At 45.3% G+C, this 13,328-nt stretch overlaps 1 protein-coding gene across 4 annotated transcripts; it reads left to right on the plus strand.

Moving 5' to 3' along the window:
- The first annotated feature begins 4,777 nt into the window (after positions 1–4,777).
- LOC120655082 (protein ROOT HAIR DEFECTIVE 3-like) lies at positions 4,778–12,489 on the plus strand. Of its 4 annotated transcripts, none has more exons than XM_039932808.1 (23): positions 4,778–4,994; positions 5,870–6,024; positions 6,111–6,177; positions 6,276–6,378; positions 6,833–6,903; positions 6,988–7,051; positions 7,161–7,226; positions 7,359–7,406; positions 7,488–7,550; positions 7,632–7,688; positions 7,779–7,937; positions 8,012–8,080; positions 8,160–8,251; positions 8,555–8,633; positions 9,305–9,467; positions 10,147–10,271; positions 10,354–10,616; positions 10,694–10,790; positions 10,882–11,043; positions 11,166–11,270; positions 11,453–11,547; positions 11,633–11,729; positions 11,821–12,489. In XM_039932808.1, the coding sequence occupies exons 2-23, from the start codon at positions 5,877–5,879 to the stop codon at positions 12,049–12,051; spliced, it is 2,424 nt and encodes an 807-aa protein (XP_039788742.1). In that variant the 5' UTR covers positions 4,778–4,994; positions 5,870–5,876; the 3' UTR covers positions 12,052–12,489. The 4 variants fall into 4 exon arrangements, with proteins under 4 accessions (XP_039788742.1, XP_039788743.1, XP_039788740.1 ...); XM_039932809.1 differs by having other exon boundaries at positions 4,825–4,994; positions 5,875–6,024; XM_039932806.1 differs by lacking the exon at positions 4,778–4,994 and adding an exon at positions 5,001–5,138.
- The last annotated feature ends 839 nt before the right edge of the window (positions 12,490–13,328 follow it).

Genomic DNA, 13,328 nt, shown 5'->3' on the forward strand with positions numbered 1-13,328 from the left:
GTGAACGAGGGAGAACCCGTCGACGAGCAGTACCGTGAGCAAGTGAGCGAGGACTAGTACCGCGACCTCGAACCCGAAGGACAGTACCTCGATCCGGACTTCCCGGAAGGCTTTGAGAACGGCAAGTTCAATCCCATCCTTTGATGCATGTTTTGTCGCAGTTTTATAAATGCAACCTATTGGCCTGTTTTATAAAACTGCATATGTTTTGTCTGCTGAAAACATAGTTGGATAGCCACCCCTTGATTTGTTATACATATTCCTTGACCACCTAGATTAATGTCTAAATATGAGTTATTATATTTGGATGTTAATCGTTGCTAGAATTCTTAGAGCCTTGAACACGGTACCACTTGTTTTATAAAAGGAAAATGCGTGAGTGTGTGGAAAGGAAAAATGTGAAGTTTCTGGAAACCAAAAGAAAGATGAGATGGATGGCACTTCTGTATGAATTACCAAAAGATGTGCTCGTACCTGTGTGGTTGAGTAAAGTTGTGAGATATCCATCTTGTCACAATTAAGGACCGAGTTGATGTGTCATCTTGGCTAACTCAACCATTGTGCAAACCACTCGACCGTTGTATGTGGCAACGGCTTAGCATAAACCCCACTAGTTAGTCTGATAGCCATCAGGAGAGCTGAGAGCAACGGGTGACTAAGGAAAAAGGGATAAGCTCTGTATGAATTATGCCCCGGTTAAACCTCGGAGATAGGTTAATGGCCCCTTGGTGGATCCCGTGGTGGCTAGTCAGGTCTAGCTAAGGTGGGTAATGGCTTTGTTGGGATCTGCACCGACACTAAGGTGATCGTGCTGTGGTACCCCGCTTATGGGTAAAGTTGCACACCTCTGCAGAGTATAAAATCTATTCGAATAGCCGTGCCCACGGTACTAGACGAGTTATGGTTTGGTCACACAACTAGTGTTTTTTCTGGGAATGGATGGGTTGGCGTGAGTTGTTTTAGAGAAGTGTCCGGCAGCTGTGTCGTGTGCTACGGCGGATGAGGAGTCCGGTAGCAATTTAAAACTTGGATCCTGTGTGGATCAACCTCACCCGGTTATAAAAGAATTGCTTTAAGAAACAAATCTTTTTCAAGTAAACCCATGCATAAAAATTAGCTTTCTACAAACTCTAGCCTTATCCTTGATCCATCTTGTGCATGTATTCTGTTTATACCCCATCCGTGGGTGTGGTTGGACTTGCTGAGTACGTTTGTACTCACCCCTTACTTAATTTTTACAGAGGAAGATCCAGTCTTTATTTCCAAGGACGTTGAGTAGGGGTTCCGTTCTGCACCCAACCTTGCCTGCGGATAGGGTCACCCGCAGGAGCTCCGTATGGTGCAGGACTCTGATGACTTTTTCGTGCTTCACGTTCTTGTTTGGGTTGTAGTTGTTGTCCTCGCGATAGTGGCGCTTCATTGCCCATTACCGCGCAGAGTTGTACAGTGATGTACCATCTGATGTAATAAATGTGTTATCAGCCTCCTGGGACTGATATTTATATCATATTTAAGTCTTCTCTTATGAGGGGATGCTTCAGCAAGACTCCCCGGGATACATATGGCATTTTACGATACGTATATCTACAACTACCAAATATACTCTAATACTCCCTCGCAGTCACAGCGGGAGCACAACAAACGGTGAGACTGGAGAAGAAGCCGAAAACAGTAGCCAACGGACTAACATCCCCCCGTAGTCATAGCGTCGGTGTGGTGCGGATGCTGCGACTGAAGAGAAAACCGGCGAGTAACTCATGCGGATGGTAGCCCTTTGTGCCGAGGTCGAGGTAGCCGAGCTGAAGTGCGAGGAGCCATGGTCGAAGATGCCGTGCATAGGATAGCCGTGGTCGACGTAGAGTTGTCGAGGTTGCCGAAGACGAGGTAGCCGCACATGAAGCCGCGGGCGCACGAGGAGGCGCTATGGTGGTGGCGTAATGGAGAAGACGCCGGAGAAAAAGATGGCGATGCGTCGAGGAAGTCGTAGAGGAAGCGATGCCGAAGTCGATGCAGTCAGGCCATCGGGCGACACATGCCCGAGTTTGCCAGGCTCGGGAACACATCGGGGATGATGGGCACGCACCGGTGTTGCCAATACCGAACGTGCAAGGGAGGATGCACAACCAGACGCCGTCGCCGGGGGGGGACCAACAGAGAAGGCCTCCATGGCGGTCGCAGGCACAGAAGAAGGTGAGGTAGAAGGTGCCAACGCCTGCTGTTGCTGGAGTAGACGAAGTAGTCGGGGACGAGATGGCGACGCTGGCGATGTGGTTGTGCTAGACGAAGCGAGGAGGGGAACCCAGATTTTTCAGCACAAGACTGAATGATCCGGATGACACGGTGGCGGCGCTCGAAAGAGACGGCGAAGAACTCATACAACTTGATGAAGACCATGCGCAGGGCGCGCAGCGACGAGTCGACGATGAGGTCGGGGACGTGGTCGGTGGCGGTGAGGAAGCAACGGCGGAGAAGACCACGGGGTGACTCCACTGCTGCCCGAAGAGGCGACACAGCGACAGCCCTCCGTGCTCAGTGAAGGGTGCGCTCGACGAGGACGGACGTCACAGGAGCCGGTGGATCATGCACATCGGCTGATCAGACCGAGTAGCGTGAGGCAAGACGATGGTGAGCGAAGTCGGTGGAGGCGTCCTGATCGGTGAAGGCGAAGATGAGCCGACGAAGGTCGACGTACAGATGAGGCGGCAATGTAGGCGGCGGCACAAACGAGCGCCCCCTAGGGTGCCAGCCATCTCGCCATGCCGTAGGGTCGGAGAGGAAGAAGAGGCCGGTGAAATCGACGCCGACGTCGAAGTAGAGGCGCGAGGTCGACGGGCGGCGGGCGACGCAATCTCGATCAGTGATCGAGCAAAAGAAAATATTGAGCAGCATCTCGTGTAGTACCTCTGGGTGTGCCTAGCCCAACCCTTCATCCTCATATCTCTTTCTGCCTCTCGCAGTTAACACAGCCACGTGTGAGAGAGAGAGGAAAAACAGAGGAGTCGAGGGAGGGGCCAGCGAACGGTGATATGGATGGTGGAGGCGCCAGGGCGGGCAGGCAGATCCCGCCAGATCAGGCGGTTCCCCGCCTGGAGCGGCGGAGGATCTCGCCTGGAGGCGGTGGTGCCCGGCGGCGGGTCCCGCCAGGGCGGCAGCGCGACGCGGCTTGGGGGCAGATCCCGCCCGCAGGAGGCTGCGGCCGGCGACGGATCCCGCCAGGGCAGCGGCGGCAGATTCTGCCTGGGCGAGCGGATCTCCGCCGGCGATGACGGTGACAGGGTGGAATTGGAGGGTCCTCCACGGAGTCCGCCGGCGACGAGGTGGATGAGCCGCGTACGGGCCCCTGCTGCCACCACGACAGCACGGGGTAGAGCGCGAGCATCGCTTGGAGGCCGCGACTGCCACCACGGTAGCGCAGTGCGGAGTTGTCGTCGACGTCTCCATGGAGGATGATGAGGTAATTCCGATCTGCTGCTGCTAGACACTTCTGGGGCAGTGGACTAATGAGATCCACCATGGAAATCGAGGAGGGCGCTGCCCCCGGTGGAGATCGGCATGGGAGATCTCCCCGGGGGCGCGCTAGGAGGCCGTGGAGGGGGGGGGGGCGTAGGAGGCGCGCTGTTGGAGACGACTGGCGACGCGAGGAAGACAGGGAGGTGGGTGGCGGCAGCAAAAGGGTTTACCTAGGATCCCAAACCCTAATCTCGTGATACCATGTAGGAGGAATAGAATTGGTGTAATGTTGTGGATGTATTGCATTGAGGTCTCGGCCGGTATATATAAGAGTACAAGACTTGGGGGGCAAGGCTCCCCGGGATACATATGGCAGTTTACGATATGTATTTCTACAACTACCAAATATACTCTAATACTTAGCTTAGGCATAAATTATTACCGTCAATTGACAAAGCGAGTATTTATTTATCTTTTAGACGGTTAGTGGTTACCTTGCGGCTAGGAGGTGGTAAAGGACTTTAATTTTTAGTCTAGATAATTTAAAGCCTGGAGTCGGACTCTAAAAGCATCGGGCTATAGTCTTATATAATTTTGAGATAAAAATATTAAAAGTCAACTTGGATTATGAAGAGAACGTTAGGACCATGGCTCATTACCACCCCTACTTGTGGCACAAATTTGAGTCTGATCTTAAAAGGAAATATTGTTGTAGAACATTTTTACTTGCCACAACTTTGCTCCTTTTTTCTCTCTAGTGTACAACAGTAAAGTACAAATTAAATGATTTCAACAAAATGTAGCGGACAGAGAAAACGAAAACTCCTGTCAGTCCCGTGGAAGCACACAAAGTATGCTCTTTTGCATCTGTTTCTGTTTGTTTTTTTAGAATTTCTTTTATAATAACTAAGGCCAGTTAATTAAGAGAGACATGGAAAGATTTTGTCGTGCCAGATCCACGTCGGTCCTCGAGTGCAAAGGCACGATGGAGTGTTCCTATGTTCACCGATGTACATGTACTACTATCCTAGCATCATGTCTTTGATGTGTTTATTAAATACGGGAGAGTACGTAATTCCAGCATCGTTTGTTTTTTCTTGAAAATTAGCAATTCCAACATTCTGGAAGCGGCGGTGGCGGTGCTTATTCAAATTCAAAAAACGCTAGTTGTAAAGTTCAAATGCGAAAAGAGAGCGAGAGGAAGGAGAAACAAAAAAACAGAGAGCCGCGAGACACGTCAGTGGGCGGCGCCTGGCCGCGGGCGGCTTTGGAATCGTCGACCACCTTTCGGCGCCCAACCGACCCGACCCCGACCCCGACCCACCCCCGTGCGGTCACCGACTCCCGGCTTCACCTCCCCACCACCCCACCTCGCCCCTGCCCGCCTCCCCCTTCCTCCATCCATCCGGGCCGCCTCCTTCCCCGCTCCGCAGGCCCCAGGTCCGGCCCTGTGCGCGCGGCGCTGCTCCCTGTGCCAGATCTGCATCAGCCGCCGCCGGCGCCCAGCGACCTCGCCCCCCTCACCTCTCGCCGCCATTGCCACGGTCCGTCCTCTGCCCCCCCCCCCCCTCAATCAGATTGAAAATTCTCGGCATCCCTCCGCCGCGGGCCCCCTAGCTGGTCGCCGCCGGCGTGGGGGCTGAGATCCGTCCGCCCCGACCTGTGTCTGGTTCGTGGCTCGCTGATTGGTATGCCCTAGCTTGATCGCTCGTTTTGCTCTGCGCAAGCTTGCTTCTCCCCCCCCCCCCCCCGCGCTGCTACCGCGAAATCCAATCCTTGGATGGGTGTTGCGGATTTATTTGCTGCGTGGGTTGGGTGATGGTACTGCTTCTTTGGTCCCCAAAACCTGATTTCCTGGGGGGTTCAGCCGGAGCCCCATGGTCTCATGCTAGCCCGCCCCCCTGATAGTGTACGCTGTGCGATCACAAGTTGTAATTGTAGTATTCTGCCGTAGATGTCCCAGGGGTAAGCGTGGTTAGCGCGTACAGCCATTGATTGGTTCCCCCGTTGGTACTGCAACATCACTGCGCTGCTAGATCTCCATCCACATTTAATGCTCCTGATTTGATCTCTAACTTAATCCCGAGGCATGAGGCGCCGAACACAGGCTGATTGAGGAGGGTTTTGAATGGTACGCATGCTCAGAATATGCCAATAATTATTTGGTTTTGCTGCATGGCAAGCGTCTGATTGTCCTGCGGTACAGTTTGGTTGCCTTGTCCTTGAAAGCCCTAGATGTTCTTGTGTGCTAAATTCCTAGGCTAAGCTTCGTGCTTGATTTTTCCTTTGGAGAAATACTGGAGGCAGGCAAGACGCTGCAATGATCGATATTCCGTGTACTTTGGGTTTTAATTTCTTTTTTGTTCCATTTCTGATTGTGAACGTGATGGTTTATGCTTCATACATTTCTCTTCTGCAGAGCAGAAATGGCGGATGTGTGCTTCTCTACGCAGCTCATTGATGGAGATGGGGTCTTCAATGTCACAGGATTGGAGAACTTCATGAAGGAAGTTAGATTGGGCGAATGCGGGCTCTCATATGCTGTTGTATCAATAATGGGCCCGCAAAGTAGTGGTATGGGTCTCTCATTTCTATTGTTTCTATTCTGTTTACTGGACGATTCTTTTTTCTGATTGCACTGTCTTCCTCATTTCTTGCAGGGAAAAGTACGCTTTTGAATCATCTTTTTCGCACCAATTTTAGGGAGATGGATGCTTTCAAAGGAAGGTATGCAGCTTGTCCTTTATATATGCCACTAGAAAGTTTCTTGCCTTTGGTGCAGCCTCTTCTTGTGCAATTTAACTAGCATTACTTGATATGTTCAGGTCACAGACTACCAAAGGTATATGGTTGGCAAAGGCCCAAAACATTGAACCATGCACCCTTGTAATGGACTTGGAAGGAACTGATGGAAGAGAGAGGGGAGAGGTAATAAAAATGAGCATAACCTCCAATTTGGGAGTGGTTTGATCATGTGTTTACTAGGTCCCAAAAACCATACACGGCCTTTTTTAAAAAAAATAATAAAGAAGCATATTTGTTTTTCCATTTCACATGTCTGGAGTATTCTGAACCTTGGTAGGGATAGGGAATCTCATATAAGCCCGGTTGATTTTTGCATTCAGCTTATAATTTTAAGCCTGTTAACCCCTTCCAACTGACTTCAGATTTTTTATGGATTTCAAGTGGAAAGAGGCCTCTGGCTTGTTGAATAAGCCTCATAATTTGATGCATGCTGTGTCCCCGCTTCATCTTTGAATATGCTGACATTTGCTGAAATTGACCCTTCTTATTGCTCATGGATGTCTAAAGTTACATTTTGTGCTAGGGTGCTCTCTCTACACATTGTGCTGATGCCTAATTCATCTGCCAAATATTTCAGGATGACACAGCCTTTGAGAAGCAAAGTGCTCTGTTTGCTTTGGCTGTTTCGGACATTGTATTGATCAATATGTAAGTTTGTTTTTTACTGCTTTATGGTTGTTTGGCCTATTATTCCCTTGCCCAGCTGATCAAATGTTTTGTTTTCCTTTCTAGGTGGTGTCATGACATTGGCAGAGAACAGGCTGCAAACAAGCCACTTTTGAAGACAGTTTTCCAGGTAATGTTATGAGTAATACTTTGATTTAATTCTTATCCTACTGCTTTGTTTAAGCTTTATTGTAAGTGGCATGTCAGGCATTAACCCAAGGAATTGTTCTTTTGTGTAGGTCATGATGAGGTTGTTTAGTCCTCGCAAAACGACACTGTTATTTGTTATTCGTGACAAATCACGGGTAAGGGCTTGCTATATTGCAATATAGACTGCTTAGAACTATGATATGCGCTGATCAACTGCCAGTTTTTTTCCTTTTCAAATCTTATTGTTTGTATGCCAATTAATATCAGCTCTTTCTGGTTTCTAACAGACACCCCTAGAAAATCTTGAACCAATTTTAAGGGAAGACATTCAGAAGGTATGCTCCTTACTTGATATTTTGTTTTATATCCCGCCATTTGTGTTTCCAGTGGCCTGAGCTGTTCTCATTTTGCTGCAGATATGGGATGCTGTTCCTAAACCCCATGCCCACAAAGAAACTCCTCTTAGTGAATTTTTCAATGTAAAATCCATGACTTCAATCTTACTTCAAAACATGCGTTATGTTGGAGTTATTAAATATCAAGTGCATTTTCCATTCCAGGTACAAGTTGTGGGGCTATCCAGTTATGAAGAAAAAGAGGAGTTATTCAAAGAACAGGTTGGTGTATATAAAACATAAATCATGATGTGTGTGCTTATTACTGATGTTGCTAGGATTGACTCTAAAAGCAAATCATTCTTTCCGTAGGTTTCTGATTTAAGAGATAGGTTTCAGCATTCTATTGCTCCTGGTGGACTTGCTGGAGATCGGCGTGGTGTTGTCCCAGCTTCAGGTTTTTCATTTAGTTCACAGCAATTTTGGAAAGTCATTAAGGAGAACAAAGACCTTGACCTGCCTGCTCATAAAGTGAGTATCATCCATTGTTTTCATTTGAGCTATCAGTATCATGTATACTGACAATCTTTTATCCTTCAATTCAGGTTATGGTGGCTACTGTACGTTGCGAGGAAATTGGTAATGAGAAAGTTGCCAGTTTTACTGCCGATGAGGTGACTATTTCATGCTATGCTTGATTTATAGATCATTGATGCATGCATGCTCTGATTCCAAATGATCTTTTGTTTGAAGGAATGGCAACAATTAGAGGAGGCTGTTCAACATGACTACTGTCCTGGTTTTGGGAAGAAGATTAGCAGCCTTCTTGATAGATGTTTATCAGAGTGAGTTCATTAGTTTTCTTTTGAGTAATCTTTTATCTTATTGTGGACGTGGTATTCACATGGCTTAGAAAGCTTTTTTGGCTTGTTACATCCAATTGCCTATCAAAGTGTCTGGTTATGGGATCCTGAATACTGGTCAGTTCTAGTTCAGTTAGGTTCTCTTCAAGAAAAAATTCTCTTAGGCATAAGAATCTTGGATCCAACTAATTACTGCAAAACAGCAGAGCCAGGCCCAGGTTCTGGTTTGAGTCCCCTTGTCTATTCAGGTATCCCTTTTACTTATGCATACTCATTTTTTCGCAGGTATGACATGGAGGCTATTTATTTTGATGAAGGTGTCAGAAGCTCGAAAAGACAACAACTTGAGTCTAAACTCTTGCAGGTCTAATCATTCTTTTGAATTTTATCTCAAACACACAGAATCCATTGTGTGCAATAAATTGCCTCTCCCCAGTTAGTCAGAATTACTGCCTCTGTATATGGATGCCCTCACTTGTTTATACTTCCACCTGAATCTAAATGTATGATGTTTTTGGATGTGATAGCCTCCTTGGGCAACTCGCTACTTTTTAGCACTATATGCTGGTATAGACTGAAAAATATGGTGAAAGTATCTTTTATGATGATGATTTATTAAGGTCGCTTTCATTTTGTCAATCTAGGTATAAGTTTTCATATTGTAGTCACAGTTCAAAACTTTTCACTAACTCATCTTCAAATCAATATAGTTTATATACAGAGGGTTAATGAATAGTTGTACAGGTATTATGGTGTAGGTCACGAATATATTAATATTGATGCTCATCTCCTGGCTACAGACTGTGGCGTGTTTTTTAACAGTTTAGTGAAAGAGTGGAAGCTTTTATAAGGAAACTGAAACCTAAATTGTGTCCTACAATGTTCTTGTCATCCATTTACCTTCCATGAGTTCCATTGTTTTTCAATTTTCATAGATTTGCTTAAATAGTCCCAAGTTCCCAGCTTTTTAATTTATTCTCTTGTGCTACTTCTTGTTTCATTATGTTGAAACCAATGCCTTTCTTGTCTCTATAGCTTGTCAATCCTGCCTATCAATCTCTAATGGGTCACTTGCGGACTAGAACTTTAGAAGCATTTAAGGAGTCCTTTGACAAGGCCCTAGAAAAGGAGGGATTTGCTGCTGCAGCTCGTGATTGTACTCAGACTTTCTTGGAGAAGTTTGATAAAGGATCTGAAGGTATGTTTTCAGGAACGTTAGTCATTACGACCTTGTTTCTCGTGTTGGCTAGTTCTCCTCTAGAATATACATATGTTGATTACCAGTTAGATTAACTCTGGGATATGTTGGAAACATTGATCTAGACTAGAAGCAGAAGCCAGTTTGTATTGTCTGGCAGGGCACTGTCCTAGCCTAGAAGAGTGCGCAGATTAACTACCTAGAAAATACTTGTTCTAGTCCAATCTTCCATGGGAACTAACCATTGTTACTGTCTATTCCTTGCCTCCCTGGTGTTCGTCAGTCAATTATTAAATCAATTTGGTTATTTCCTAGTGTTCTCTGTTCATTTATGATAAATTTTGATTTGAATTCTACAAATGGTCTGGTAAATTTCTGGTTCTGGTAAATGTACCAGCCAGCTGACTCATGAGGAAGGTCATAAATAGACCTACAGTTGAATTATACAGCTTTGTTGTTGGCGTTTCAGCTTTCTAAAAGATTAATTGATACACTGTTGATTGACTGAGGTAGCTGTGTAGCTTATTGAGTATTACACGAACTGTAATATTTGATAGCTACTTTGGATTCAAAACTTTTGCCTAAACTGCCCTTCTGAAGGATTTATTTGTCAATTTGCATCCTTATCCGTTTCCACCCAAATCCATGTCCTGTTACTTACATGCATATTCTTTGATAGATGCTGCTATTCAACAAGTGAATTGGGATGCCTCAAAAGTGAAGGATAAGCTTAAACGCGACATTGAGGGACATGTAGCTTCAGTTCGAGCTACTAAATTATCTGAAGTTTGTGCCAAATATGAGGTTGGTCCCAGTTTGGATTCATTTGTTTATGTCATGGTGCAGCACAGAGAATCCTTGTCTAATATTAGATACATTGTGTCAGGCACAACTTACCAGAGCTCTTGCAGAACCAGTCGAAGCTCTTCTAGATTCGGCCAGTGAAGATACCTGGCCAGCTATTAGAAAGCTTCTTCAACGCGAGACAAAAACTGCGGTTCTAGGTCTTGAATCTGCTGTGTCATCTTTCGAACTTGATGAAGCAACTGAGAAAGAATTGCTTGCGAAGCTGGAGAAGCATGGAAAGAGTGTAGTTGAATCAAAGACAAAAGAAGAAGCTGGGAGGGTCTTGATTCGCATGAAGGACAGGTGAGCTGAGCTCCATTTGCAAAGTCAAATAGATACAGTATCTTCTGTGCTCAGACTAAACTGAAACAAATTTACAGGTTCTCAACACTGTTCAGCCGAGATGCTGACTCTATGCCCAGGGTGTGGACAGGAAAGGAGGACATAAAAGCTATTACTAAAACTGCTCATTCAGCTGTATGTTAAATGATAATTCAAATTATATAATTTTAACATTAAAGAATTGTCGTAGGAGCTGGAGCATATTCATTCTACCGTTTTTCTGCAGTCCATGAAGTTGCTCTCTACAATGGCTGCAATTCGGTTGGAGGAGGATGGTGACAACATTGAGAATACCCTCTCCCTTGCTCTTGTTGATGCTTCAAGGCCTGGGACTACAGATAGGAGTATCCAATCATCCGATCCACTTGCCTCCAGCTCATGGGAAAAGGTAAGAAAGCTGTGTTTTGCATGTCAAATTTAGGTTTCTCTGGTGAAGCAACACTCAGGTTTTACTTAACAGTTTCTTTAAGCACAAAACATATGTTTTGATGAAATGTGATTCACGAGCAGGTCCCTGAGGAGAAGACTTTAATCACCCCTGTGCAGTGCAAAAATTTGTGGAGGCAATTCAAAGCTGAAACTGAATATACAGTCACTCAAGCCATAGCTGCTCAGGTATCTCCAATTGATACATTACACCTGTAACCTTATATGTTCTGCCAAAACCTTTTGTAGCTGTCATCTCAAAGCCCTTTATTTTGATTATTACTTCTGAAAATTTTGGGAAGTGGGCTTGTCCACTTAAATATACTGCATGAGAAATATATGCACTAAGTATTTACTTTTACCTTGGTCAGGAAGCAAATAAGAGAAACAACAACTGGCTGCCACCTCCATGGGCACTTGCTGCGATGGCTATCCTTGGATTCAACGAGTTTATGACATTACTGAGGTATTTCTTGTCTGCAGAAACATCCACAAATGTCAGCTGTTGTATTCACTTTGGACCTGGCTAAAATTTTTCACTTGAATAACAGGAATCCGCTTTACCTGCTTGTCATATTTGTGGTTTATCTTGTTGGAAAAGCCTTTTGGGTGCAGTCAGAAATTGGCAGAGAATTCCAACACGGATTTGTGAGTATTGAAATAATCCACTTTTCTGTTAAACACTTTTTTGGCCACCTGAATATTCTAATGACTTCGTTATGCTTGCGCTGTCACACAGCTTCCTGCCATCCTTTCGCTGTCAACAAAATTTGTTCCCACTATAATGAACATCCTGAAGAGATTAGCAGATGAGGGTCAAAGACCAGCAGGCCCAGAGAGGCAAAGGGAGATGGAACTCCAACCAAAATCCACAAGGAATGGTTCATACAGCAACGTGACCTCGGCAGGGTCATCCAGCGTAACCACTTCTGAGATCGGACCTGAATATTCAAGCCCGGTGGCGCAGTGATCTAGTGGATCTTTAGCTTTTGGCCGAAGACCAGCCCTAGTAGTTGAGGCTGCAAAATGGCTCGGAGCCTAGAGATGTGGCTGAGCCTAGGAGATTCAGGTGCCTTGCGGTTTTTGTAAGCTTGCCCCTCCCAAACAGATGTACGGTGATGAGGTGGCCTTGGCCACCGCTGTTATTTAAAGACTTCGTTTGGGGGTGGGGTTGTTTGTAAGAACATTGTGGAATAACTTTCATTTCATTTTTTGGATTCTGTAACATGATATATGATGGTTGTATAGATGATTTTCCAGTCGGGCCAGGGGGAATACAGCAGTGCATTCTACACAAGTTATAGTCGGCTGCATAGTTGTGAGAAGCATGTAAATGTCTTGAAACTGCCATCAGATTGCCTTGTATCACTAGTTCTGAAATAAAACAGACCGTCCTGCGTTTCCCTGACCTGGTTGCGATTGAATGTTCCTTTTGGGCTTGGCTTCTACTATGTTTTTTTTTTTGCACCGATTATTCTCAGCATGTTTTCGAGGGGGAGGTATGCTTTAGTGCATCCTTGTGTGAATGTCATTTGCCATTCTGGGCAAAGGGAAAATTCGATTCATGCCACCACAACTCCGTGAAATTGGGTGTCACGTTCAAAATCATGTCACTCAATGACATGATTTTCAACATGAGATCCAATTTCAAGAAATTGGAGTGGCATGGATCCAACTGACCCCTGGGCAAAACCAGCTTCTCCATGGCAGGAGAACAAAGTGCCCGCTGATTTATTTGTGTCTACATTTTTTTATAGAAAAACACCAGACAAGTGTATCCTATATGATTCATATTGAGAAAAACAATTGATGGTACAAAAGAAAACAACTTGACACAAGATGATATAAAAAAATAAAATTACACAAAGAGTTCTCTGGTCATTTTCTTCATTTGATCATTCGTTAACTCGAAAAATACACTGAAAAGATAGTAAGGGAGTTAACGAACAATATACCGAAAAGATAGCAAGGGAAAGGGACATCTGCAAATGTTATCGTCAAGTAAGAATTTGAAGACCACAAAAATCACTCGCTACTTACAGTGAGATGTAGCAACCACTGAAAGAATATCGGCTAGAGAAACACCCCAAGCAATAGCTTCCAATCCTTCACCACCAAAATATAGAGGGTTGAATAAACCCGATCTTGTCACAAAACAAATAAAAAAAGGTCGAAGTCGCTACAACAAAAGATAGCAAACTGCGCATCTTGATTGATACACCAACTGCAAAGATCTTGAGAGAATAT

This window comes from Panicum virgatum, chromosome 1N (genome assembly GCF_016808335.1).
Source record: "Panicum virgatum strain AP13 chromosome 1N, P.virgatum_v5, whole genome shotgun sequence".
Taxonomy (NCBI): Eukaryota; Viridiplantae; Streptophyta; class Magnoliopsida; order Poales; family Poaceae; genus Panicum; species Panicum virgatum.

What these genes read in the sequence shown, in the direction of transcription:
- LOC120655082 (XM_039932808.1), top strand. Translation starts at nt 5,877, where the DNA reads ATGGCGGATGTGTGCTTCTCTACGCAGCTCATTGATGGAGATGGGGTC. An exon ending in ATGGAAGAGAGAGGGGAGAG is followed by an intron (nt 6,379 to 6,832) that starts GTAATAAAAATG and finishes CAAATATTTCAG; the next exon opens with GATGACACAGCCTTTGAGAA. An exon ending in TTTTGAAGACAGTTTTCCAG is followed by an intron (nt 7,052 to 7,160) that starts GTAATGTTATGA and finishes TCTTTTGTGTAG; the next exon opens with GTCATGATGAGGTTGTTTAG.